The sequence below is a fragment of the Aquila chrysaetos genome, chromosome 5, assembly GCF_900496995.4.
Source record: "Aquila chrysaetos chrysaetos chromosome 5, bAquChr1.4, whole genome shotgun sequence".
Classification (NCBI taxonomy): domain Eukaryota; kingdom Metazoa; phylum Chordata; class Aves; order Accipitriformes; family Accipitridae; genus Aquila; species Aquila chrysaetos.
This window is the reverse complement of record NC_044008.1, coordinates 4,986,504-5,014,487: the sequence shown is the minus strand read 5'-3', so window position 1 is coordinate 5,014,487 and position 27,984 is coordinate 4,986,504. Positions and strand designations below refer to the sequence as shown.

Genomic DNA, 27,984 nt, shown 5'->3' with positions numbered 1-27,984 from the left:
AAGAGCAAGATACCTACTACAGCCCAGCATGTCACTTTATTACAGATTTCATTTTTTAACAGAAAAGGGAGTTTTACACTGCTTTGAAACACTGATCATTTATAAAGCAAGTGGTGGTGAAGTCACCTTCAGTTGATCTGGCTTGATAGGCTGACAGCTACTCTTCAGAAGAGTTGTTTGGGCATGAAGGAGCAGATAAGAATTTTTTGTAATAAACTGGTTCCGTGTTGGAGCATTCAGGGTTTCTTCAGAAAGCTGTACAAGTGGGGAACGAGGTAATCTTTGTAGTGGCCGTCTATGAAACCTTTCCCGCTGTTGTGCACAAACCAGCACTGCACATCAGTCCCAAGCACGCGGTCCGTCCTGTAGTCCTTCTGCAATCCCCTGGGAGGAAAAGGCCACCCAAAAGGAAGGTCACGGCATGACAGGTAGACAAGAAGACATCGATAATCCTGCTCGTTCATGGCGCTGCTCTGCCAAAGTGGCGAGATCTGCGCCTTCCACCAGCAGAGAGTGCAAACAACCACAAAATGCAGTGAATTTTACAGTTCTATGACCTCGTGCGCCCTTTTGTGGGGGTCCCAGGCACTTTTACATGGCCTGTCCAAGGTCAGATGCTGGGCAGCTATACGGTCAGAACTGTTCATGCAAAAATAGGAAAGAACCCAACTTGTCCCAAGTGTTTTGCCAACTGCTAAAACCAGATTATTAGCAGAGGGCAAACGGAGGGATTTTTCCCCCCCTGAGATCCTTGAGAGTTAATAAGCTTACAGTCATTGACGTCATTAAAAAGAAAAAGAAGTCAGATTTAGAAAGAGAGCAATAAAGCACGTTATTCTTACCTGGTAACAGTGAGCTTGTTGCCTTTCACTTCCATGGTGGCTTGTGGTTTCTCTGGAGCTTGCCCAGGTCTTTGGTGGTGGATATACACTTCTGGTTCAGATGCAAACTGACCTGATCAAAGAGAGGTTTAAAGCTCTTTGCACGTCCTAACCTTTGAGGCTCTCATGTAAGCTGCTGCCGGGCACTTTTGGAAAATCAAACTAGCTGCCAGCAGGCAAACCCCTCCTGCACGGATCACGGGGCACCGTGTCTCCAGCGCTATCGCATCACCCACCCTGGAGAGTAAAAAGCTCTGCTTTTGAGCCAGAAAACTTCTTCTAAGAAAGCAGACTGGAGCTGCAAAGAGTATTTGGGAAAACAAAGTCTGCCGCTCAGGATTCCCACATCTTAAAAGGAGCCTTGGGTGGGTCCAGGGCTCGGAGGGCTGATTTTCCCCATGAACTGAGCCCTTGCTTTTGTTTTATATCATTGCCAGAAAAGGGCTGTCATCCAGGGCAGAGCTGAATTACACTGTTTGCACAGAAGTCTTCTCAGAAAGAAGGTTTGAGGCGTTTGTTTCATTCAGTCTTTTTATTTTCTACCCGCAGCAGATTGGCCAGGCTGGGAAAGCCCTGTCGCAGTGTCACCTAGTCAGGCCTGTTTTGAAAACACCCTCCCCAGCTGGGACGAGGAATAATCTCCTGGTCCCTGATGTTCTACAATGTCCTTGGGGCTTCCAGGACATCACAGGAGTCTCCCCCATTTTCTATTTGAATAATTTTCACACCTTTCCCATCAGGACACAGACACCAATGAATTCACTCAAAAGATCTAGCAAAAACCTTCCCTAGTACCTTGCCATTCCCACCACCCGACCCGCAGCCCTTACCTATCAGCCCGTGGGCTGCAGGAGAAAACTGGTTTTCAGGGGGACTGTAGATTCCCAGGAAGTCAACATTAACTGGGTGATTCTTCCACACACGGTGCAGCAAAACCATGAAGGACATCTCCTCACCCACGGTGATAGTAACGTTGCTTTCTTTCATCACAGATATGAGAAGCCTAGCAGAGATGAACCAAAGGAAGGGCTCAGTTCAGCTGCCCACACATAAGTTCTCAGGCCCCTTGAGATGCTCTCGGGCACCCAGAACAACCACACGGGGCTGGCGGGTACGGCAGAGGATCCATCAGAAACCCACAGCCTTGGGAGTGGTACCCAGAGGTCTGGCAGGACAGTGCCTAATAGGACAGACACTTCATGTTCAGGCAACCAAAGCTTGCCCTATAAATTTAAGCTCTTGCTACAGTGAATGGAGATTTTGGAAGTGATCCTGTGGCCTAAACAGGTGTCTAGTGCTGTAGGGTGTCCAACATGGCTGCTAGCTGTTAATCTGCAGGTGAAGGTCTCCTGGATGTTGTGAGTTATGTTTCCCATCATGTCAGGAACCCTGAAGGTATCTCAAATAACATTAGGTGCTTGCGTTTAGGCAACTGAATCCTGGTCTTAGCTAATGCAGTCAGCAGTACGGAGAGGAATTTGGCTCTTTCTACTTGTGTCTAGTCAACTGAATCGCTCCCTTGGCCCTACTGCCTAATTTCATTAACTATAACAAGAGCCCAGATATCTAGCTAAGACTCATGGGCACAGATGTAGGCACCCTGTGACCTGAATCCCACCCATAGCTGGGTCAGTCCAACGCTGTGTTGCAAACAGTTTCCATAGGGCAGACAACAAATACTCAGCAACTTACTGTTTCCGAATGATATGCCCCGTGTCAGACCAGGTCAGTGTGATGCCATAAGATCCATCTTTCAGTGTTATCGTTTCTGTGGTGATCTCCACTTTCAGGCCTTTGTTTTTGAAATAAAAACCAATTTTGCCAAAGTACGTGTTGAGTTTCTTATTCTCTGTTTTCTTGGCCCCAATGAGCTGCCCATTGACCACAACTCCTGTGAAGAGCAGAGAAGCAGACGTTGCCTAAATCTTGGCGCACCACCTAGAGACTTGGAGTTCTGATCTCAGCAGGGAGTACCATGGGATCAGCAGAAACAGGGACCCCTCTGACCCTCTGTTTTTTCTCATCTTGCCAGCCAAGAGAAGAGAATAATTTATTAAATCACCTCCTGATGTCACTGTTCATTCCTTAGCATATTAATCTGGTGGGAATTGTTGTTAGGTCTTGCTGGTAGTCTAAGCTGATTCATAAGACATTCGGTTCCTTGCTGTCCGTGAAAGGCATGGGGCAGATGGGCAGTGGAGGAATGGTACTGCATTTCCAGCCCAGCTTAACCTGCTTCCAAATGCTCATTGCTTTTCACACATATCCCAGAAGTTAAAGAAATGCTCATAGGTAAAGCCCTCTGAGAAGAAGAGGCTGATTCCCTTTGATTTCTTTGGCAGTACAGTTACGCATCTTTTCTGCCTGCCACCAGGGACGCCTCCAGTTTTAGTTCTCTTTGTATCTACCTTCCACTTTGTTCTTTAAAAGTACAAGTGAGAAAGGGGAATCCTCACCTATCATGGAGATTTCCTCACCTATCTTGGCTCCTTTCCCAGTGTTTGGCCATCTCACAGTGAAAATGTTTTTCCTAGTACCCCACTCCTACTCTGAATTTCACCTGTTGCAACTTGTTTCTGTTGCCTTTTGTCCATTAGCTATGCATCTTGGAGATGCGTCAGGCTCCATCTTTACCTTTTGATTAGGTGACTGTAGACAGCAACAAGATTCACTGTGGGTCTTCTTTTCTTAAGATTGACCAAACCCAGCTGTCTCAGTCTCTCCTATGTCCTGTGCTCCAGCCCTATAGTCATCATCTTGGTGTCCACCACTGAATTTGATCCAGTTTGTCACCAACTTTCTTGTACTGGCAAGCCTCAAACTGGACACAAAACTCCAGATGTGGAGGAAAATAACCACTGCCCTCAACCACACTCCTGGTAGCACACAGTCCTCCCTGTAGGCATTTCCCCTGCTCCCTCTGAACACCTTTCAGACCTGAGAGAAGAAAAGTGTGCTGTAAAGTAAACCACGTTTTATTTCCTTACCAGTACCAGGGTCAGAAACCAAGTTTAGGATCTTTCCAGGCTCTGAGTTGATATTGAAGCAGATGTTCCTTTGGCTTTTGGGCAGGTGTATGATGAAATGTGGGTCATTGTCAACTGAAACATAGAAAAGAAACAAGCGTGAGAAGCAGGCCGGTGCCTGCCCTCGAGGTAAGGGAGACAAAGACTGAGACGCTTTCCTTGGGGGATTTTCAAGCACTTTTTGGGACTCCTCAGAGCAGGACCAGAGCCCTTTCTATCCCTGCAGTAGCTAAGAAAGTTCTCAGATGCTCCTCACAAAAGTCCCTCAGACACTTTCTTCTCATATACTTCCCCTGTTTAAGAAAAGGAAATGATACGACATTATTGGCTTGTGGAACACCACCAAGTGCAGTGAACTACTGGTTTAACTGGTCAGCTGCACACTAGGGTGCCATAGGCTCAACGTGGAGTTCTAGAAGCTGAGTTTTATTTCTTCGTGATAGAAGCCAGCCTCCAGGTGAGACCAAGGACCCATCTGGACACCAGACAGACAGGGACACATCTTTGAGGTCTAGATTCGGGAAAGGACCTATGGCATGGAAAGCAGGATTTGTGTGACACCTCTGTTTAAAACTAATATCCAACACGCCCCCATGCCCAGCTATTGCCTAATTCTAGAAGTGACACACTCCCAGGACATCACTCTCTGAAACTAAGAAGGTCTCAGACACGTTACAAGTCCATACCACGGTACTGATGTTGGGTAAAGATACATCCTGCCTACCAGCTCCCCTGAGGAATACAATCCAGGACTTGTTCTCACAGTATGTTTAACAGCCTGGTGGTATTGGGCCCCTCTGAAAGTTATATGTTCTTTAAAACTGGCCTCAAATGAGCCAAACACCTGCGCCAGTCACTGAAGGCAGCTGCCTCCAGTCTCATATTGAAGTTCAAAGCACTGCCCAGCTCTTGCTGGTTTGGTGGTGGTTGGCATCTCCCTGTCAACATCCAGAGACATGCCCCATGCCCATGGGGATAGCCAGGCCAGCTTCCAGTCATTCACTGGTGTTCCTCATCTTTTGGAAGTATTTAACTCTTCTTGTGCACTAGACAAATCCTAGACCCTTGACCAGGAATGTCTTCACAGGAAACGGTGGGGTAGGTACCATCCAAGGGGTGAAGAAGCTATTGAATGTCTGGAATCTTTGAATATATTGAGTCTCTTAGATATAGCCCTCAATCATTTTTTTCTTGTTCTCACCAACTGCTTGATCTTCCTCAACTTGATGCCAAGGCCTGTTCTGATCAACATTTCCAGGAACAAAAGAATTTCCAGTGTGAAATACATGTACAAGTTAGACAGGTAACTTCACCTTGCTCACCTTCTTTTCCAAGCAGTTTCTTGACTATCCAAAGTCTTAGCTTAACCCTTGAGCTATGCTGAGAAGGAGTTTGACAGCTCTTTGTTTGATAGCTACGTAAATACACACATCCACACACAGGCACACTCCCAGAGTTATTGTAGCTATACTGCTTTTATAGGCAATGGTTCTCACAGCTGGTTTGTTTAAGTAGGCACTAAAGTGTGGCAGAGGCCCAAGCATTAACAGGATCCATCAGTCATCAGGGCATTCAGAGATTTTTATCTACCACAGAACATTCATCTGTCATTTACAATGGCAGTAACTTTACATTAGCTTTGCTACTGCAGAGAAGCTAAATGTAAGCTCAGCGAGCAGCCTCAGCCTCAGGGAAGCACGCAGCAGAAGATGGGATTGCTGGGATCCTAGTAGGATCTAAACTAGTCTCATGCTTGTAGCTTAGAGGATATTTTTACAGGTTCATCTATTCAAAGCCAAAATGACTCAGTATTTTATAAAGAAAAGCTTAGTACTTGGGCTCTAGACTGATTTACAAGAATTTGACTGAGGTGGCTGTGATTTGGGATACACTTGATTGTGCCCTGCTCAGACCTCCAGCAGGGGCTGTATCGAGGACCTTTCACACTGATGTCCTCTGCAACAGCAGTGAAGTAGATTCATCAGCTAGTCACAGCAGTTGATGTATTCTCTTGTGGACTAGCCCCTAAATGAAGATACAGCTTTTACAACAATTCAGAAAACTCAACAAGAAAAATCAGGACAACTGATAGACTCCTCCATCGTTACTGGGTTTAGCATCTTGTCACAGAAGCTGAAATTCCCAAATTGCCCAATAACTTTGATTATATCGCTTTTATTTGTGTATTAGGTGATGAGTGTTGCTGTCTGGTATTTCTTTGAAGAGAAATACTGTAGCTTTTACCTCTGTTTATGCTCAGAGAGGACGTAGGAGGACTCCTTTGCTCAGGCAAACTGGCTGGTGCAATTGTGTCATTGGCCCAGGCTGGGATACCTTTGTTATTATTAGGTGCATTTGGAGTTAATCCTAGAGTACCTGTTAAATGACAGTCATAATTAGGTTTTTGTTAGTGCTGACATATTTTATAGTGTAATTTTTAAAGTAATGCAGCAGATCATTTGGCGTTATACCAATGTAAAGCAGGCGCAACACCGTTTACAACAGACAGATTTGTATAATGAAGCTAGGATGGATTTACTCCAGTGTCTCCACCAGAGGAATACGAGTTCCCAAGCCAGTTGAGCTAACTATAAGCTATTGGTGAAAAATGGAGCCTGACTTTTTAACTCTTATTCATACAAACAGGCCCCACTTTAGCAAAGCCCCCAATGCAAGGGCTTACGTGTCTTGCCAAATAAAAAGCTGAATTTTAAAAATTTAGTAGGTGGCAAAAGCTTTGCTGACTTGGCTCCTCAGTTTTGCAGTACGTCTGTCACGATAAAAGAGCAATTAGACAATCCTTTGAGAAATGAGTGATTTCAGTGGAAGAAACACGGTCTCTGTCTATGAAAACAGACAGTGCAGCTCTGATGGGAGTTGTATAAGGACAGACAGAAAAATCTATTTCAGATTACCCATTCCATGCCTTGTATATGCAAACTTTTTGGTACAGCCCATGTGTTGCACAATCCTAAGCACAGATTTACTTTGATATTATTTTTACAAGCTCTGTCCTCTACCGCGGTTCAAGAGTCACATCCCACTGTCCCTGAAATCCATAGACGCCATGACCCTGGTTTCAGTGTTGCTAAGTTTTGACTATTCCATCAAACACAAAGACATGAGAACCTATATTAAAATCACTTAAATCCTCTACATGATCTAAATCAACATAATTATGGTCTGAATTAGTCAGCTGGTGCCATGTATAATGAATTCATTATACATGAATGCAATACATGCTATTTCTGTGCTGAACTGTTTGGCAGTTGTAAGTTGTAGTATGCAGTATAAATAACAACTATTTAATTTCTCTTTGGGTCTCAGCTGCAGACTTTAAAACTGAAAAGAAGAAGAAATGAACCTAAAAATAACTGTTAACAAATATAAGAGCCCCATTTCATTAAGCCAGCATCAGGACATTTTTTTTTAGTTATCCAGGAGCATGAGAACTGAGCAGGCAGGACATGTGCTTGGAGTTTCAGCAAAGTCACAATCACTTCCAAGTGTGAAATGCCAGTTGGATGATGCTGTCTGTTGGTGTAATGTAGGTTGCTTCTTTCCTTCACAACCAGTTGTAAACTCTGCCATTTATTAATAGGTTTTAAACCACCAGACTCTGCTGTTCAAGGAGCTGATCTTTTACTTTCAGTGCTTCCATTGCATCTCACTGGCAATGTTTTCCTGACAGCAGCAGTTGTGCTTTTTCAAATCGCTGACTGGTGAGGGCGCACAATAGCTGCTGTTAAGTTTCATTGGAAGCACATGGCTGTGCAGGGATGACTTTGGATACGCTAGACATCCACCGATGTCGACAGCTATTGCTTTGAGACTGACTCTACCATATGATGCCAGACCAAGCCAACCCTGCCTCATTTGGCTGTAGCAAGGACTTTGGAACACATATTGAAGTAATGGATGTAAATCTAGAAGTTTAATTAATGAGGGACTCTGTTGTTACAACAACTCAGATTCCATGTGGGCTGGTGGCTGATTGATAACAATCTTAGGAAGCTTCCAAGGCTTAAAAGTGGTGGTAAAATACAGTTTAGTCAATTCTACAGCTTCAGTGCAGGCAACTAGACCTATCTGTCCCAGTAAGAAGACATTCAATCTGTGACTTTGTAGGCTTATTGGAAACCTCATCATTGCAATGTTGGCACATTGAGTCCTCACTGAAGCCAATAGCTCCAAAGAGCAGTTGCGTAACAGGATGGTCTCAAACTGGCTGAAGATTTGGTCAGCTTTCACTGAAAATACAGGTTATCCTATAAGCCCAAACACCTGGAGTGAACAACAAACATGGTTGTTCTTCCAACACAAGAAGAACAAAGTCAAAAAGAGAGGTAGAATAATGGACAGACTGAGACACTGACCTGGGCAGCAGCCCCTTCTGGGGTCTTTGGGCTGGTCTGCCAGCATTATTTCATCCTTTTCAGCGTTCTCTATCAGCATGGCTGTGAAAGGGGTAACAATATGATGGTCAAGAGACATCTGTAGGATGGATTTGGTGATGTTCCTCTTCAAAGCTGCAGTGGGGGCTGTGTTTCTGCGTGGAAAATGAAACAGAAGGCATGGTTAGCAGCTCTACAGGGCAGCTGCCATGACAATTCCTCCACAGAGTGGTCATAGAGCCAAACTGGTACTTGTTGCAAGAAGGAAAGGCCGAGGGCCTGTGTGAATGCACTCTCTGTAAGAAGACTATTCTTGGCTTCTGTGGGCTTTGGCCTGGACTTGAAGAAGCCCAGTCCATCTCCTGGTCTCAGCAGGAGACATCTTTCTGCTTGGAGATTCATCCTGAACCATTCCATAGCTTTTACTCAGGCTCTGTAAGGCAAATCTCCCTTTCATTTCATTCATTCAGCCGCACAGCCAGATATCTTTGACCCTTATTCCTCTAATTAACTGCTCCCAAACTCTATTCCCTGATATTGCGAGTGCTAAAAATAGGAGGAATGTGGCTGAAGATATCACCTACCTATATTTTTATTTGTTTACCTTACACATTTGAAACCCTGAGGGCAGCCTCATAGCTGTTGTCTCAGAGAGAACCAGATTGCTCTCAAGTTTCTCTTCCTTCCCACCACAGACCATATTTGTCCTCACCTCTCTGCCAGCATCTGGTTGACAGTCAGATAGGCCCACAGCTTCCTAGTGAAATCGGGATCTGCGTATCTGTCTTTCTTCATGAAGCCATCCAGTTCTTCAACATCTCGCAGGGTTTCCATGACGAGCTCTGCATTTGCCTATGCCATCAACGAGAGAGAAAGATAATGGAGGGTAAGCCAGGAGAATGGGGTGGCTTTGAGTTCCCCTCTTAGCATGGTTGTCATTAATGCCCCACTCTGGCTCTGCCCAAGGTCGCTTCTAGATCAGAAAGTCCCAGCACCGTTGGCCTGACTGCCATGGGGAGGAGAGCTGTGACAAGAGGGTCTTCTGTTAAAGACATTTTCGTGACAGTGGATTAAAATAGGTAAAGGAGCTGTCAGCAGTAGCCAAAGAGGCTGCTACCACATGCCAAAAGAAGAGGCTCTTAACAGAGGTCTGCCATCCTCCCCTCAGGCTTTTTCACATCCAATTCCTACTGAGGAACGGGAACCAAATTCTACTTCTCCCACAGACCCTTGGACTGCACTGTGTTTTGGCAGGAAAGAATATTGAATGTTTGATTTTTTTCCAGCAACTAACAAATGGCAACTCCTAAGCCCTGTAAGAGTGTGGATATTTCAGTTCCTCCTCAGAAAGAAGGATCTAGATGTAGTATTCCCACCCCATCCCACTCCACCTGGAAGAGCAGTCCTGAAAACACGGGGAAAGTCTCATCACATATGGCACAAGGCAGAGCATGAAAGGACAGTGCTAGGACTTGACACACTGTAGACCCACCAGCTTGAACTCCCCAACAATGGGAGGTTCAGCCATGAAAGGAGCTACCTTAGGGGATCTCCCCTGCACCTTCACAAAGCATGAAGGAGGACTCCATAGTCTTAGTCTGGCTTGCAAGTGAATTTTGTATGGTACATTTATTAGAAGGCAGTTCCTCTGGCAGGCTGCAGGCAGTGACTATTTGTGACTGTACTTGAAGCTGTTGTGAAACATTGTTGGACAAACCCCCCCATGAGTTTCCCCATGCTCCCACCCAGAACCCAAGAGGACAAGGCACTCTGCTGGCAATAACCCCCCAAGAAGACTGTACACATGAGTGAATGAACCAGCCCAAACCCCAGGAGAAGGTATCCGAGGGACACCTTCACTCACTGCTGTCGCTGTGACAATGCTTTCTAAGTGCTGCAGGTTTTCTGTGTCGACCTTCCCAGCCACTACTATCTCTGAGCCACCAAAGTAGTTGTGGAAGCTGCTCTGGGTGACGTCTGACACTGACTCCTGGGGGTAGTTGAACTGAATCTTCTTCAAGAGTGGGGTGGAAACCTGGTTGTAGAAATTCTGAGATGGAAGGAAACAGAGAAGTGAGTCTGTTGTACCGAAAGCAACCCTTCCACATGTGCCACTCTTACTGAAAGGACAGCAGGTGACAAAACCCGGAGCCCTAATGGGCAAGTGGGACTTTCCGTGTCCCAGAGAAAGCAAACTCCTTTATACTTAGACTTTAGTACACTTGTAAGAGGGTACAGCAAGAAGGTCTGGCCCAAATCTTGTCGAAGTCAAAGGATGGTCAGAAGCCCATTGGCTGTGTTCCTCCTAGACTTAAAAGGCTTGAACACAGGTGTATATGGGCCTGAATCTATTATCAGGTTGATCAGCTCTTGGCTACTGTATAAGCCACGCAGCTGCTTCCCACCTAATTCTTGCCAAAACCTAGACCTGTATCTCACTTGGTTTTGCTTCTGTGCTGTAGACTGTCTACCCTTTTCTGACCCTGTTGTACTTGGCTGGTGTGAACTGGGATGTGTGCACAGCTGGGTTTAGCATATGGAATCAGAGGGTGAAAACAGGTACCCATACGGTGCTATGGTTGGAGGCTGTCTCAGATTGAGAGGCTGCGCTGTCAGAGCTGCTCTGTTTGGCAGAACACCATGTAGTGTGTCCTGGCACACCTGTGTGTGTCCTATCACACTCGTGTTGGGAAAGAAGAAGTATGAGAAGCCTGCATAGGTGGTGAAACCGATGAATAGAAACAGAATAAGGGTGTGAGAATTTGTTCATCAGCAATTGCTGCTCAGATTTGGAGCCAGAGCCTCCTAGAATTGAACTTTTTCTCACACTGGCAAAACATGGATTATCATTTAGCATTTATATCTATGCTTTTTGTTAGTGCTGAAGAGGCCTGAGGTAAAATCCAGGCCTTAATTTTAATTCAGAAAATCTTTTTTTATGGTTAGGGCTTTTTTATAGAATATTAATCCCACAAAAAGCAGTAAAGTATGTATTATAGATACTACAAAAATTGTAACTAGGAGCACTTAAGCTAATACATGATAGTCATCTTGCAGGACTCTCCAGAAGAAACGATACTTTTCATGACCGTCCCTCTGAACCTACAGTAACTCTGCTCTTGCTAGTGGAGTTACCCATCTCCACAGCTGTGAACAGAACTGGAGAGTTTCAGAGGCAATGGGCCAGAAACGCACCTTCATTTGGGCAGAAGTCTCCTGATTTCCAAAAATCCTCTGGGCCATGCCACGGTTGTCAGTTGCGATTCTCTGCAGGAAATCGTAATCTACATCAAACCCAATCCCAAGGCAGAAGAGAGAGAATTCGTCCTTTATGCTCTGCTTTACATTCTTCTGGATCGTTGTCAGCTTTAGCTCACCTTGGAGACACATAAAGGGTGACATCCATCTGAGCAACGGAGGAAGTCTCCATCAAGGTAAATGCATTCATGCTCTTCCAGTGTCTCTGGTTCTCTCTTAATATAAGGGAAATCTAGACAATTAGCTCAGATGCCCAATCTCCATTTTGCAGTGCCTACAGTGACATTTGAGCTTCTACTGGATGGAGATTAACAAATTGTTTCCACTGAAGATGATTCCTTCGAACTCTTTTTTTTTTTTGTATCTGATGCATATTCTTTGTATATCCAGGGCTCTTAACTTCCTGGGGAGTTTGTACTTGTGACACATCTAGACCTCTCCCAGAATTACTGCTTCAAGGTGTCTGCAGACTAAGACATCTTCATAAAGGTTTTACTTTGTTTCTTGTACTTAAGATGTTCTCCGCCACCATAGGAACTGACTTTTTTTCAGTTTTATTTTTAATGGCAGCCTTTTCTGGGATGGCAACTTGCAGTAAACGATTGCTTTTGACCAGTACCAAATCCAATCCAAATTAATTTGCATTCTACTTTATTTTCCTGATTTTGATGTTACACTTGGGGCTGCGTAAGTCTTTCTGGGCTCAGGTCATTGGAAGAGGAAACTTTTTCTAAGGTTGTTGTGATTACCTCTCCTACAGGACTTGTGCATCTCTGTAATTGCAAAAAGTACATAACTTGTATAACATGATCTGCTCAACTTTTGAAAGCTTCTGTGCAAAGCCCCATGGCACCTATAGCACTTGGCAAAAGCAGCACAGGCATTGGAAGAAAGGGAAACAGATTTTTTTTTAACTTACTGTCAAAGCGTCTACTTGTTGCGTGCTTTTCTCAGGCTAACCCCACAGGCCTTTCTTCTCACCTAAAGCAGGATCCTTACCTACTGTCGGGTCTCCATCAGACACCAATACGATCATGGAGACTGAGTTAGGGTCCAACATGCCTAAGTTTTGGGCTTCGTTCAGGATGAATGTGGCTCGGAGAAGAGCTTCATTGATATTTGTGCCTGCCAAAGACACAAGGAAGAAAACAAGTTTGATTCTTGTCGAGCCCCTTATCGAATCCAGATCAGTTCTGAGATTCTAGTGGAATTAATCAGCATGGACAAGACCTGACATCAAGGCAGCAAAATACCTCCTCTGTGATGCTTACGCTACATCTGCTTGCACTCTGGTTCCCTTTTTCATCCCAGGCTGTCATCTTCATGTAGCCCCCCCATTCCCCCTCACTAATTCCAGTGGGACCATTTGTGGTGTTGGGAACTATTTGCTGTGGGGAGAAGTAGTGGGTTTGCAGGCAAATGATTGAATGAGAGCATGATGAAACTTTCTTTTCTGGCATCAGCCTGTTCCTTGGACATCTTGATTGGAAAAGAAGAGGTGTATGTTTACTGAGCCTATCTAAAGGTTTGGCTTGTGGCACAAAAGGGACAGAGTAAGAAATTAATATGAAAGGAACAGGAGTAGGAAGGCTGAGCAGTCAAAAATTGGGTATTTTCTTTGTCAAGAAAGAAAAAAAATAGTGGCTCCAGAGTCAGGATAATAAAATGCTGCATTGCAAACTGGCTTTGCTGGATGGGAACAGGTCTCTTAGCTTATCTGTCAATTGTTTTGGGATAACAAAGTCAGGCTTATGAGACACTCATTTATCCAACATGGTTTCCTATTCCCAACACACTGATGATCTTGGACAAGTCTATAACTTCATGTTGATTCTACCTTACATGTTGCCAGTGAAAGCTGCTGGAAATGAAGGTGCCACAGCACCAGAAGACTCTGAGGTTGGGAAGACCCTCTACACACCATTGGCATACAAATAACTGAACAACTAAACCAGAACTGCACTTCAGAGAGCAGTAGATTAAAATGATCATGAGCGCCTTCTGTACAAATTCCTCAAACACTAACAAATGAAGCATCCAAAGTGCTGTAAGGCTGAAAAAGGCAACTGTCCTTTTTTATCAGACAGGAAATGAAGGCACAAAAAGGATGAACAGTTTGCCTAGGGTGGCATTTAGTAGATCATGGTGTAGCCTACAAATTATAGCTAGTGGAGACCCTGGAGTTGGGCTGCTTACGATCTGATTTACAAAGGCATGAGATGGCCTTTGTCTTTCAAGGATATTTGGGATCTGTGAGGCTGGAGGTAGGACCTATAGATTAAAGGCAGCTGTTCTATGGTCTATGTTCTATCTGTCATAGCTTATTCAGTAGAAGAAAATGCCATCTCATCCCCTAACACAATAAACTGGAATCCTTCCTCTCCTTTAGCTCCAGGGCACACTTTTCCGATGTTGGGAATCAGACTTTTTGTTAGGAATACTCTGCCAGTCTGAAGGTTTTCTGAGGTACCCGTTCCTGTGATATATAACTACCATGAGAACCTTGCAATCAAAACCTCATACCCCCGTTGGGATGGATTGTCTGGATGTACTTCTTAGCGTCTTCAACCTGCGCTGGGGTGGCTGAGACTAGATTATCTCTCCAGCATCGGACATTGTGGTTGAAGTCGATAAGGGAGAACTGATCAGCAGCACGGAGCTCACTCAATATTGCCTTCATGGCCTCGATCGTCTGAGAAGAAGAAATTTAAGAGAAGATGAGTTTATGCTTTCAGTTGCTGAAAGCATCTTCTTGGGACTACAGGCAGATGCCTCTAATGAATAAGAACATGAGCACTGGAATCCAAAATAGCATCTGCTACCCAAATCTCTCCTTTTTTGCACTTCTTGCATAAAGTTGAACTTTTCACCAAAGAAACATAGAAAAAATGCAATTAGCAAGAACAAACCCACGTGACTCAACCCATCTTTGCTTAACTCCTGCTAACACAGACTGAGGTGAGAAAGAGAAGCAGTTTGTGAGACATTGTGGTTCAGGAGAGAGGAACTGCTCGTATCAGCTCAGGAGACTTAGCTCTGTCTGCAATGCTGGCATTTCAGGCTGCGTAACATCTGTTTGAAGATGTATGATTTAAATAAGTGACAATTAGCCTGTACCACAGTTTTGCAGCATTGATTTCCCCAAGGAAGCAATGTGCCACACCTTAGTACTGTGCTCGGAAGGAAATTCAAATATACCTAGATCATTCCAGACTAATGTTTGTCTAGCCAGTTCTTAAAAACCTTCAGTGACACATCATCTACAATCTCCTGAACTCCCCTCTCAGCACTACAAAGTTTTTCCTAATATCTAATATAAATCTCTCCCGCTGGAAATCTATCTGATTCCGTCTTATTCTACCCTGGGTGGGCATGAATGTCAGTTGATGAGTTTCCCTTTTGGAATAATTGTTCGCATATTTGGAGGCTGATTATGTCTCTCCAAGTCTTTTCTTTTGCAGACTAAACCATCTTATTTTTTGCATTTTTCCCCCCTATGGGTTATGTTGTCTAAATAATTCTTACGGCTCTTCAGTGGGCTGTCAACAATTTGTCCACAACTTTTTGAAAGCAGGGATGTAGTATCCCCACTGAGACTTTCCCAGGATTCAGTAGGAGAGATTAGAGAAAAAGGGGATCAGAGCCTTTGCAAAATGTTTTGTGATCTGTCAATTAAAATTTTAATTTAGAGCTAAAATCTGTGTTCTGATGGCATCACATCTTCCTTACAACATGGAAGGAGCATTACAAATAAAGAGTAAAATCATGAGGTCTTTGATTCACCAAATGTTCTTCAGATTCAGTGAGGCTTTTGATGGAGTGAAGTGTAAAGAACTAAGCTGGTAATTTTGAGTGCCAATCTGCTATGTAACTGTATGGTAAGGCACATGGGAAAGTTGGCAGGAGGTTCACTTTGCAATAGAGGTCAAGCACTTACTTGTTTCATTTTCAGTCCCCACATCGAGCCACTGACATCTATAACAAATAAAATGTTTTTGGGCAGAGGATCAAGATTTTCCGGGGCAAAGAAGTGAATAAAATAGCCATTAAAAATCTGCAAAATAAAATAAAAATATTCACAGTAAAGTGAGCTATAGTAAAGATGTCAGAAAACTCAGGACAATAACAGAGCAGAAAATGTTATTCTTCTTTATGGGCTAATTCTAACTTTCAGCTCTGCACGTCTCTGTAGCCTTACACCATTTATACTCCACAGTCTTTACTTTTTATGGAGGAAAGCAGAGCCTGGTTCTCAGACAACTGCCATGCACTAGCATAGGGAGGAATGAAAAACATATTAAAAAAGACTGCTCTGTCTGTAATAATTCAATGCCATAATTCTGCTTCACGTTTACATAAAAATAGTGATGTTCTGGTTGTCTCCTTGTGATGTGTTGGTACAAAGTCCAATGACTCTGTCCTCTGTTTCATCATTAAATCACCAGAGTGCTGCTAGATATAAAAGACATTGGATTTTGGACAAGACAGGAATCTGCTCCTGACTATATGTAGGACCATGTCTTAGCCATAAATTAAGTAAATCCATTCTGCCCACTTAAAACCTCTCTGTTCTTTCAATTGGATACAGAGCTCTTTCTCATGCTTATTCTCCTGAATGATGAAGCTTATTTAGCACAGTTTGCTTAATGACAGCAATTCCTTTGTTCACAGATCCCTCATCCCAGTTAAACAGCAACACTTACTTCCAATTCTCCACCCGTGGTTTCTCTGTTCACATCATATTGCACCACAAAATTTCCATCTACTGCTGTGGATGAGCACGTGGGGCATTTTCTTTGCTGCGCCATCGTTGGCTTGAAAGAAACATGAGCCTTGAAATGAGAAGTGATCATCGGTCAATCAGATGCTGCGTGAAAGCTGGATCATTGAAACAAAAGGAGTTCATCTATTCATGAAATATCTTATTTCACTGAACGCTTTTCTTCTTTCTTTATTTGTACTCTTAGTTTAAGTGGAAAATGGACTTTGTCACTTCAAAAGGAAAACAGCACTAAGGTTTGCCTGGATATGCTGATTCAGTAGTAGCAACTGTGGCACAAATAAGATGACCCATCTACAGCACCAAATATTTCAATGAGAGCTGTGCAAACCATTTCTAGTAAGTAATATGTTGGCTTATTTAACATTTACTTGCTTGAAACTATCCATAATTTTATCAACCTTTTTAATAGCTTTTTAATTGACTTTTTCCCAAACAAATGAAAGCTTGTAATTTGTCTGTAAATTGAGTACTAAGAATAATTTTCACTAGTCACGTGATTGGTTATGCAGACTTTATGGCATTATTTCTCTGCTTTGACTGGATAACTTGAAATTGCCTGAGAAGATAAGACATAATATATATAGTCACACACTACCTCTGAAATAATTTGCTGAACTAGGAATGTGGGTGAATGAGACATAAAGTTGAGCCTAGATATTAAGAAACAATACTGTCTGATATATTATAGTAGTATAGACAGACTTTTTGGGCCTGATTCGCATATCCTGTATTAAATGTCTATGTAAGAGTGAGAAGAGATGTACCCTCCCAGAGTCACTGCTTGGAGGGTTTACTTATATCCAAGAGCTATGTTGGAGAAAGCTAGGGGAAGAATGTTAAGGAAAAGAGCAGTCCTAAAATAAGTCCCTATGCAGATGTTCTCAGTTGAAACTGAGATTGTGGAGTTATTCCAGAATGGTTATTCCACCTGATATTCATCACTCACTTACTTACCTTTTTCACATTCAGCAATCTCAGTGCATTCCTCTTTCAGAATTACAAATTAAAAGCTTTGCACAAAGATGGATGGACTACACACTATTTCTATACTGCTGTCACTGTAGTATTTGAGCATCTTGTGCATACATTTAGGTATCAATAATGAAGACACTATATTTTTTGCCATATTTTTGCATGCTTCCAGCAGGTATGAAAAAATGCCATGACTGCATAGGAACAAGTGTGAAAATGGAAGTTTTCACGCTATTTCCAGTCTGTGTCTGTTACCTTTTTCTCTCCCTTGGAGATGGTGGTGATTCCATCAAAATGATCTCCTAGTGAATTAGGAACATGCACATAGCGAAGTCCCTGTGGCTCAATAATGCGGACATCCACCTAAAGGCAGGAAGGGAGGACATTTAGTATGGAGCAGTGCCAGCATTGTACCAGGATCTTATGAATCCTCCACCAGCAAACTCCAGCTGGGGGGTAAGAGAACGCGCCAGTAGGGCTAGCCTTATTCGTGGTGGGGATCCATGCAATGCTGAAAATAGACCACAATGGAAAGGCCAAAAAAAAGAGTCCGAAGAATAGAAAGAATCTGGTGGACATGCTCATACTTCCCCTCTCTCTCACCCCCTGAGGCAAGTGGTGGGATAGGAGTCAAGCATGATACCACCGTTTAGGCTGAAAGCACAAAAGAAGCATGAAGTGACTCTGCCTCAGTGCTGCTTTGGGTTAGGAGGCCAGGGGAACGCTCGGTGCTGAGTTCTCTCCCTCCCTACTCATACTATTGACAGGACAGAGAGTATTTTTGCTTTTGTTTGGCTAACCAAGGTTATTTGGAAAATAAAGGTTTTATCCTGTCAGCCTGAGATAAGGCCTTTTTCTGGTTGTGTTTCTGCATAGTAAGACTACTAGGAGGCAGGACATGGTGTCCTTTTCAGTAGGGCTGACTCAGGCCTTTGGACAGCTTGAAGCAGATCACAGCCTGCACCAAGGAAATGTGAGCAGCAAACCTTCATATACAGCTTGTGCTGAAGCCATGGAAAGCTGAAGAAGATATTTATGAAACAGGAACGTAAGAATGGCCAGATGGAAATGTCCAGCTAGCCCTGTATCTTGTGTCTGTTGATGGATGACAGAGGACACCTTTGCATGAGTGTAAGAAAGAGGGTAAGAATAAGACAAATCATCTTCTGGCAGACAGTTGTGGAGGGACTGTCATTCAGAGAACATCTGCTCTCATAGGACACTATCTCATGAAGTTGGGATTATTGTGAAAAGCACCGTTCCAAATAAATAGCAAACATTGTTTTTTTCCTTCAGTCAAGGCAAGTTTACACAAGGGTATATATAGGCCAAAGCTTGTTTGCCCAAGTGGTTCTGACGTGAGTCAGTCACGATTCAGGAGATGCCCAACTGTGTTAGTACAAGAGGAGGCAGGACACACTTGCTCCTCACTCATGTAGCTACATGGCTCCTGGTTTGAAGTGTTTCATGCTGGTCTACACAGTGACCTTGAGGCTCTTTGTACCAAGTCCATATGAAAGGAAGGAGCTGTAGATGAAGTGTCCTGCTGTGGGGCTTCTAGGAACCTTGGCTGCTTTTTCAGTGAGGATTCACTTGTGGGGTGCTGCCTACACACACCAGCTCTACTTTACCTCCATGTGCTTTGCCAAGCGTCCTGGCTTCACAGAGATGACATGCTCATAGGAGCTCAGTTTCCTTCGAATCATTTCATGGTAGTGAAGTTCGAACTGGATCTTCATCCCTGGGGGCACATTCACTTCAGTTTTGAAGTTTTCCATATCCAAGGCATTGCTCCTGAAAAGTCAGCTGTGGGGTTATTTTGAGAAAATACAAGGAGAAAGAGAGCTTCTTTGCATTTGGTTTAGAGTTATGCATTTGCTGGGTCTGATTCTGACTGTGGCCTATATCAGGGAACTGCTGTTGTCTGTTAGCACAGTATGTTCTATCAAGCTGAAAGCAGAAACACAAGATAAGTCCTTGACAATTAAGTATCAGAGTTGCTGTAAGTAAGCAACCCATTTCATTCCCAGGGTTCCCCCCTCATCTATCTTCTCCTGGGATGGATCACCTCAGTTCTCCTATGAATAAGTTCAGTACAATACCCATAAGCCAAAGTCTTTATACCTTACTATTCCAGCAGCTTTGCCTTTGGCTTTTGCTTGAGAGTACATTTTTCTGGCTTCGGATTTTTCCCGAATTCTGCTGGTAAATGTTATACCATTGATGTCCCTAGGAGAGAGAAGCACAGTCAGTTTGCAAAAGAAACAACCTTACAATTGACGACTGTTTCTTCACTTTAGAAGAACATCAGTGAAATCTAAGCTGGTGGGAAATGAAATAATAAGGCTCTTGTTTAACCCCAAAGTAATGAAGTCTGGTTTCCACTAAATCTGTATCTTTTTCCCTACCTGCTTTTTTATTTCAAGTAGCCAGCACTCTTGTACTCTGAGGAGGATCTGCTCTCCCCTACCTCCTCCACACTTTCCCCATTCTTTGGGCAGGGCAGGCAGTTACTGATGTCATCCCTGTTTTGGAACATGGATCAGGACATGTCTCCTGACCAGCATGCTGGCTGCTTCTTCTCTGAATGTGTACTGAACGAGGCTAGTTCCTTTCTGTTCAGCGAGGGCTCTAATCTGGGTCTCTCTCTCTCTCCTTTGATCTGGTGCCAACTTGCACAAGAGAGTTAGGAGCTTAGTCTAGTTGAGACTTCTGTCCTTTTGTCAAATTTTGCTGATGTTGGCCAATGGCCCAATGATTACTGGAAAGGAAGAGATGGACAGACATACAGTATGATGACATGAGCTTTTATTCATTGAGAAAGTCTGCTAAAATTACACTGAACCTGGAAAATAATAAGAGGTGTTTTGCTTTTACAAATACTTCCCTCCCACCACATTCTGCCACCACATTGAACCCTGCTAGACCACAAGGCTACTTACATAGTAAAGTTGTCAATAAAGGCTCCTTTGGGGACTTGTACATCAAACACTATGTGCTGGGACCGTTTGGCGTTATTCACCATTTTGGCTTGGATCATTGTGTTGGCCAGCCGTGATGTTATAGTGGATTGAACTTTGTAGCTGTAAAGACCTATCTTGTCATCGTCCTCCACCTGTAATTGAGAAAATTACTCTATAAATTTAGGACACAGCTAGAAAATGTGCCCTAGAAGGAAATATCAACTCCTTTTATAGTCTCAGTGCCTTTTTTTCAACTGCTGTTCCTTACAATATGGCAGCTAGATGGGACACAAACTCAAGTTCAGGACACCTCCATGTTTTGCCTGGCAAGTGTGGCAGGGTACTCATGTGAATATAGTTCATTATAACATTTCAGCTGAAAGATGGAATTTATTAAGCTGGAATGTTTTCCTTACTTTTGACAATGCAATCAGTCCTTGGAATGACCCTATCGGTACAATCCAGCATAGAAGGGTGCACAGTAATCCTCAACATCATATACTGAGGAGGAGAGCACCTACATTTCCAATAAAAGTCCTAAATAAAGGAGACCTGAAGCATTGGTTACTGACCTAGTCTTGTAAATGATTAAACCATGGCAGAGGGAGAACAGTATTAAACCGGTATATTAAGATAATGTCTTTGTCTAATCACTTTTGATGCTTATTTCTTCATATTTACCATACCCTTCTCCCTCCATGAGCAGTTGTATAAACAGCATTGTGCAAACAGTGCTGTGTTTAAAGAAAATAGGTTAATACCCAACCAGTGGTAAAAACAAGGAACTAAACAAACAAAAGGATTGATTTCCAAAAAATGGTTAACTAGAAAATCACTTTGTTCAGTATTATTTTCCACAGAGGAAGAAAAAAACTCACCAGATCTCCAACATACCCCCAGTCGGATGTGCTTCGCTGGAAAAGAAAAATATGGAGAATGTATTTCAGCAAAGCTAAGAACACAGATTGTGGCTGTTTCAAGACAGGGATCAGACAGTGGTAACATCTAAAAGCTGCTTTCCAAGATCATGAGAATTGTTTTGAGTTCTCAGGCTTTGCATATGCCTTTTGTCTTATTTTATGTATTTAGACATGGGATGTTGGAGCACATGATCTCCCAGCTGCGACTTCGAGGCTATCAAAACCAGAAGGACAACTCTCTTCCTATCTCTTTTATTTTTTTTTAGAAAACATTCTCTTCTAGAACAAAAACATTCTTCCTGAAAGCAAAACATGCTGGCAAAAAGTCATACTCAGAAACCCTTTATTTTAACAGAAATATTATCTTTTTTTTTCTGGGACAAGTGGAAAAAACCTTTTTAGCTCATTTTGTTTTCATTTACATTTTAGAATATATATTATTGTATTATATGCAACATGTATATATAAACCCCCCTATTGTGTAATCAATATTACATTTATATACTTGTATATATGTAAAATTAACTATGTATGCGCTGTTTAGAAGAGCTGAAACTGCTCATTCATGGTGGTTTTTTTCCCTTGGCCTATGAATAGTTCCATTTGGAAATATCTTTGAAGAGGTGGTGACATCTTGTGGCCATTTGAATCATTCTGTTTAATTCCCTAAAACTTAAACTTGCGTAAGTAATCCTGGGATGGGATTTGGCTCACCTAGTTGTAGGGGGAGGTGCAATTGTTTAATGCAGATATCTACTTTGGTGTTATCATCACAGCTAGGCAAGCTCAGCTCTTCACAGTCCGTGGAGTGACCCCTTTCATCTGAAAATAGATACCTCCATTTGGATGAATGAGTCCTGCCCTAAACCATGCTGACTGTACTGATTAGAGGAGTGGGTACCCAAGGGTACCACCCTGGCCTTCAGCTGGCGCTCCAGGAGATCATGAGGCTCCTGTAGGTCTTGCATGATATCTGGCACCCAGTAAGATGTCTTGGACCCTGCTAGATCCGTACATGGAGGCAAGTGAGCTGAGCCATTCAACTCCACTGCTGATGAGCAGGAACTTAGGGAGACTAGTTCAGCTACTGATGGCTAAATTATAAAAATGTACCAAAACATACCAATCATCTCATCTCAGGTTTCAGTAGCACTTGAATCCAAGAGGACCCAAAACCACAGAAGACGCTCACAAAAACTGCATTAGTTACATGGTACATATAAGGCTTGCTATACAGTTACTAAGTTCATTTGAAGCTAATTAACATACTGTTACTAGGAAAATCTTGGGCTGCATAAGAGATGATACAGGTCATAGCAAGATCATTTTAATGAGATAATTTTAAGGATCCTTTAAAGCCAGGTAGAGAGACTGCAGGATTTCCACCTGCCTGAGAGCAAATGCGGGTTTTTATTTACTAGCTCTGCAGGCTCCACCTGAAACAGTCTGTCTGGGATTTCAGGATATGGAGGTTTATGGCTCTCTAGAGTCCCTTTGCAAACCCTGATGGACTGATCCTTGCTCAGTCCATCCCGACACCCCACAAACATCACTCTACAGTGAACTGGACCCTTCACATCTGATAAAGAACCACACCGTGAAGAATGACTGTTGTCCCCACACACACCCATGGCATAGGAAACATCACCAGAATAAATAGCAATTAAGACTAAACCAACCTCAACTGAAACAAATCTAATTTTGAAAAGATGAAGACCAAGACCTTAGCACAGAGGCAATTTGGTTTATTGTGGTACTTTTCTGGTTCTCAGAAGAGCTTAGGGTTCCCGACTCACTTTACGAATGATGCTTAAGGCTTTCAAGGTGCCCAGGTTTTCTTCCTGTCCATTTTCGTGAGGGTGGAGAAGGGGGAGGCGCTGATGGAGACGTGAGCTTATCACTTGCACATGTAGTGCCTCCCACTGCTGTTTTTAGAGATCAGACATGGGGCAAACCAACCATCCCGCTGGGATCTCAAAGGTTGCAGAGAGCAGCCACTCCAACAGGTCAGGAGGACAGAGCTGTGGATAACTATACGTCAAGTTTGAGTGCTGGTGTGGTTACTGAGAACATGGGCTTTGTAGGGGCTTCTGTGGCACGTGAGACTCGTGCTATTTCTCGCGTGAGGATTCATGGCTGATCCTTGCCTTTAAATCACATTCAGATCTGCTGATGACTGCGCTGCATAGAAACAGTATCTTGTACAATAGCTAATGTGTGGCAAATTGTTAATTAGGGTGGAGACAACAAGTGCCTCAGGAACTGTTTTAAGGATCTGGTCTTCACAGATGCTGGGCGCTATCTTCAGGTACTGAGACCTGTCTTCCTCTGACATCTGAGCAAGTTATGGATATTTAGCCCTCCATAACGATCTTTGTTCAAATCACTGTGCATGAATGTTGCAACTACTATGCAGCCTACAGTCAAGAAAATATTGGGTAATTCAAGCTAACTTTTATCCAGGGCTGCTGGCCCTGACTCCTCCTGTCCTGTCCGTGGAGGAAGAAGCCATGGTGTCTAAGGGAGGAACACGTTACAAGAGGTGATGCATTACAAGAGTTTGCAGTTTTTACATCATCTAGCTTACCATTGCTTTCAAGTTGCAGTCCACAGGCTACTCTGAGGTGTGACTTAGTAAAACAAGGAAAGCAGAGTCAGAGATGTTATACTGCATTTGAAGGAAATTACTTTTCTACTGGGGCATGAAAAAGGTTGAAAAGCAGATGCCCAGCATGAGAAACTAGAAAGAAGATGAGATCTACCTGGCATGTCCTCTCAGTTCTTTGAGGTGTTGTTTCCCCACAGATTCACTGGTTTTCGTGTGAGTCTTTTTCTAAGCAGTTTTTAACACACTGCAATTTCATTGCAGCCTCTTCAGACTCCTTTTGGGGATCATAACCCTTACTGTGAGGTGCAAGAAGAGCCATTTCAAACCTAAGAGCTTGGCAAAGTTTGTCTTCACAGTTCTGCAGATGGAACTTGGTCTCTCTGGTTGCATTTATACCCTGGGAGCTGGGGGGCTCTCCAGCCAGTTGATTGCACTCTCTCTCTCCTCCCTTATTTTCTTCCTGTGCTGGTTCTCATGGAGAGGAAATCATGCAGGCAAGGCAGTAAGGAAATAGGTGTGATCTCACCTGGCTCTGGACAGCTGGAGATCAGGACCAAAACTGGGAGACATGCTACAGAACATCCCATCTCAGAGTCTAGACAGTAGCTCCGTTATCTACCTCTAAAACAGAGATAACGGCAGTGCACCATCATATAGAGGTTCACAAGGTTACCTGCATTCCAGCCCATGGGGCGCTCTGTTTCTGTGGTCACGAGGACCATTCACATACCTGAGATACAGTGGTTTTGGAATTACTCAGAGGCAAATATTTTTCACCAGAATACCTGATCTGGACCTAGAAAACAGTTCTTTCTATTCAGAGCTAATCAGTAGGGTCTGCAGAGTTCTGTTGTCTTGTTGCCAATAGTCTAGTGACCTCACTGTAGAAAACCATAGTGCTAAAATAGTAATTTGGAAGACAGCCTTCCTCTAGTTATTAACAGTAAGTAACCGTGTGTTACTGTTGGCCAAGAGCTACTGTCTCAAGATGTTTCGCATAGTTCAGTTTAATCTCATTTATTAATATTTTATTGTGACTCAACTAACATAAGCGTAGCTCGTCCTATAGCTGAGATCTTAGTTCTCCTGGTTTGTAAAGACTCATTTATTAGGTAAAGGATGGGAAATAATATATGGGAATATAAGGAATAACTGGTATAATAAAACCACTAGTAGAATTGCAAATTACTGCATGCATATGTCTATACTACAATGTATCTGGAAAGTTGGGGAACAGAGGCAACATAATACATATGGCACTAATACAGATATGTTGGAAAGAAAAGATGCCCTGAAGAAGTGCAGCCAGAGGGGATTTCTGCTTAGATCATGACTAAATTATTTAAATACTGGTCTGGCAAATGTGAGCTGGCTTGATTCATATTTATGTTGAAATCTTCCATTTTTCTCGCAGTGTAATGGGGGCTTTAGGTGTCAGTAAGTCACATTTACACTCTGTGTGAGGCCCCTTTCAAAAAGCCTTAGTATAAAGAAGAATCGTGTTTGCCTGTGCTTAACTTCAAAGATACTGGGAAATTCAACTTTACTCAAGAGGATCTTCTGTTTTCACTGTATTGAACAAGCTCAGGAAAGGCAGCACCAGAGCTTGGGGGAGGACAAAGTCCACTCTGATCATCATTTCTTCCATGCAGTGTTAATAATAAAAGTTAATGTCTTCAAAAAACTGATTCCATGATTATTATTGTTAATTACCAGTGGGTAAGTCACAAGAAAACTCCCGCAATGCTGGTTCAAATGTTTCTGTTTCGGAAGCTGACAGACTATAATAATCTGCAACCCATCAGCATGCTGGAAACAATTTTTTTTCCCTGGTCTCAGACTCCACCACCTCATTACCCGTGTGACATGTGCTGCACTCTTTTGACCTGAGTTAAATATGAATGAATGGACTACCTGCAGGACTGAAAGGTTTCAGCCTACACTGCCAGTGTCTGAAGTTCTTTTCCATTTTCTCATGGAAAAGCCCCACCAATATCAATGGGGTTTTTCCCACACATGAAGTTAGACACACAAGTATCTCCATTGATCATGGAGAAGTATTATGGAAGTATTATGGTCCTTAGGTGCACAGATATGGAACAAAGCCTTGTTGTGCCAGGTACTGCATAAAGGATAGTAGCAGTTCTTATCCCAACAAGAGATACGGAGGTCTCAATGCATATAAGGACCTGCTGGTCCCACCTGATTGCACACTCACAACCCTTGACACAGAACAAACCACCTGGAGAGAGCTCCCAGGCATTCTTGTTTCCCTTCTTTTGAAGCATTTCTGGGTACTGTACCTGGTACCTGCCATTTCTTGTCTTGGAGCTTGAAGGAAATCCATCGATTTCTAGGTCAATCAGGTTTTCCACTTCCTAGAGGAGAAAGAGGAAGAAAGAAAGAAAGAGGTGTTTCTGCTGCCTTGTTGTTTTATTTATCACTTGATTTTTTTGTTGATCAGCACTCTAATAGAGTTCCAAAGGCAATTTACCTCCCCTTGGTGCAAATGGGGAGCAGAGGCACAAGCCATCTCAGACCAAAATGCTGCATCTTCACACATTCAGTTTCCCTCTGTGGCCAACTAGCTCTATATACTCTTATAAGATCATGACCTTTACCATCATTTTACAACCTTTCCTTCTGAAACAAGGAGTAATATTTAACACACTGAAATGACTTTAAAGAGCAAGAGGCAGATCATCATTAGGATGGGTCTAGCCATGGTAACTACAGCATTTCAGATACTGATCTCATTTAAACCAGCAAGTTCAGAGAATTTCTGCTCAAACCAGTAGAAATTGTCTCTGGTTTTCTACTAGTGTACCTGAGAACTAAATTTGTCCCATTGACAGTAAAGGAACATCAGGTGTTTTCCAAATGCAAAGCTGCACTGATTCAATTGGAAGCGTGGTTCTTACACCACAGCAAAACTCTTAATTAAATTTTGTTAGAGGTTTAATTTATGGCAATAAAGAAGTTTAAGTATATGAGTTGTTCTACAACTTATATGACAGCACACACACAAAGGTTTGCACAAAATTAACTTAAACTCTTTAAACACATTGATGTTAAACTGGTATGGCATCTATGGTTAGAAAGGACCACAGGTCTGGAGTATGTTTCCTGGGAATTACGAACTCAGTATAAAAATCTCACTGTGTCATGAAAAGTGCTATAAGAATAATGAAAAAGAAGATATCCCGGCTCACTAATTCTTTTTGTTAATCTTGCATAGGAAAAGAAAGCTTCACACCATCCCTGCTGACTTCACAGAAATATTGCAGTATGGCAATGTGGAAATGGGTGTAGACACCCAAATCTAAACTCACCTGAGTCTGAGGGTTTAAATTTGGACTCAACTTCAGAGTCAAAGCTATAACTATACTTCTTTTCATCACTGTATTATCCTAAGAAATTACAAACTCTTCTATAAATTACATCATCCCTCTGCTGAGGGAAGTGTAGTCAATAGGATCTTAACTCTGTATTTGGATTCTTGTTAACAAAAACCTGAGTCCATATGAAGGTTTGCTGAAGTTCATAGGGGTCTATACAGGAGACCCCGTCCACACAGATATCTTGGTGCTCTGTTTCTACTTATTCCAGGGAAACAGGATATAAAATACGCTGAAAGTCTGAGCATACAAGCCCATGTGAATGTTTAAAGGTTAAAACCACCAGAAAAGGCAAAGCTGAGGTAAAAATATGAATCCTGCTTGAAAAGAAACTTGGAGTTACGCCCATACTATCCCAACTTTAATAATATTAAAAAAGCAACGCTATGAATCACAGGTGAAACCCAATTATCAGAACCATCCCATTTACAGCTAAAAGTAGAAGAGAATTCCTGAGATACAAGCAGAGCTCTGAAGCAATGACCCAGTTCTGCTCCAACCGAAGCCAGCTGCAGTTCCAACATTGACATCAGCAAGGAAGGGAGACCTAGGCCCTGCCTTGAAATACTCACATCTGGGATTTCGTCGATAACAAGATCAAAGCTTCCTACTCCAGAAACAAGGAACAAAATCAGGAAGCAGATCAGATGCTTCATTTTCTTCCTGCTTGTCTCCTGAGAACAGCCCGCATAGGTATTAGACGCAAGATTTCTCCTTCTCTGAGACAAGTTCAAGGAAACAGCTCAGGGTTATGCAGTATTTTGAACAAAGTTTTGAAACG

At 42.8% G+C, this 27,984-nt stretch overlaps 1 protein-coding gene across 1 annotated transcript; it reads right to left on the bottom strand.

Annotated features, from left to right (window-relative positions):
- Window positions 1–10: 10 nt before the first annotated feature.
- Window positions 11–27,984, bottom strand: ITIH2 (inter-alpha-trypsin inhibitor heavy chain 2). The gene is made up of 21 exons (XM_030013278.2): window positions 27,776–27,984; window positions 26,109–26,183; window positions 21,156–21,191; window positions 20,257–20,429; window positions 19,439–19,543; window positions 18,946–19,108; window positions 17,570–17,677; window positions 16,263–16,391; window positions 15,497–15,613; window positions 14,083–14,251; window positions 12,559–12,684; window positions 11,497–11,678; window positions 10,166–10,351; window positions 9,014–9,153; window positions 8,284–8,456; window positions 6,152–6,283; window positions 3,869–3,982; window positions 2,574–2,772; window positions 1,712–1,884; window positions 843–954; window positions 11–384 (listed from the first exon to the last, which is right to left on the bottom strand). The coding sequence occupies exons 1-21, from the start codon at window positions 27,857–27,859 to the stop codon at window positions 237–239; spliced, it is 2,844 nt and encodes a 947-aa protein (XP_029869138.1). The 5' UTR covers window positions 27,860–27,984; the 3' UTR covers window positions 11–236.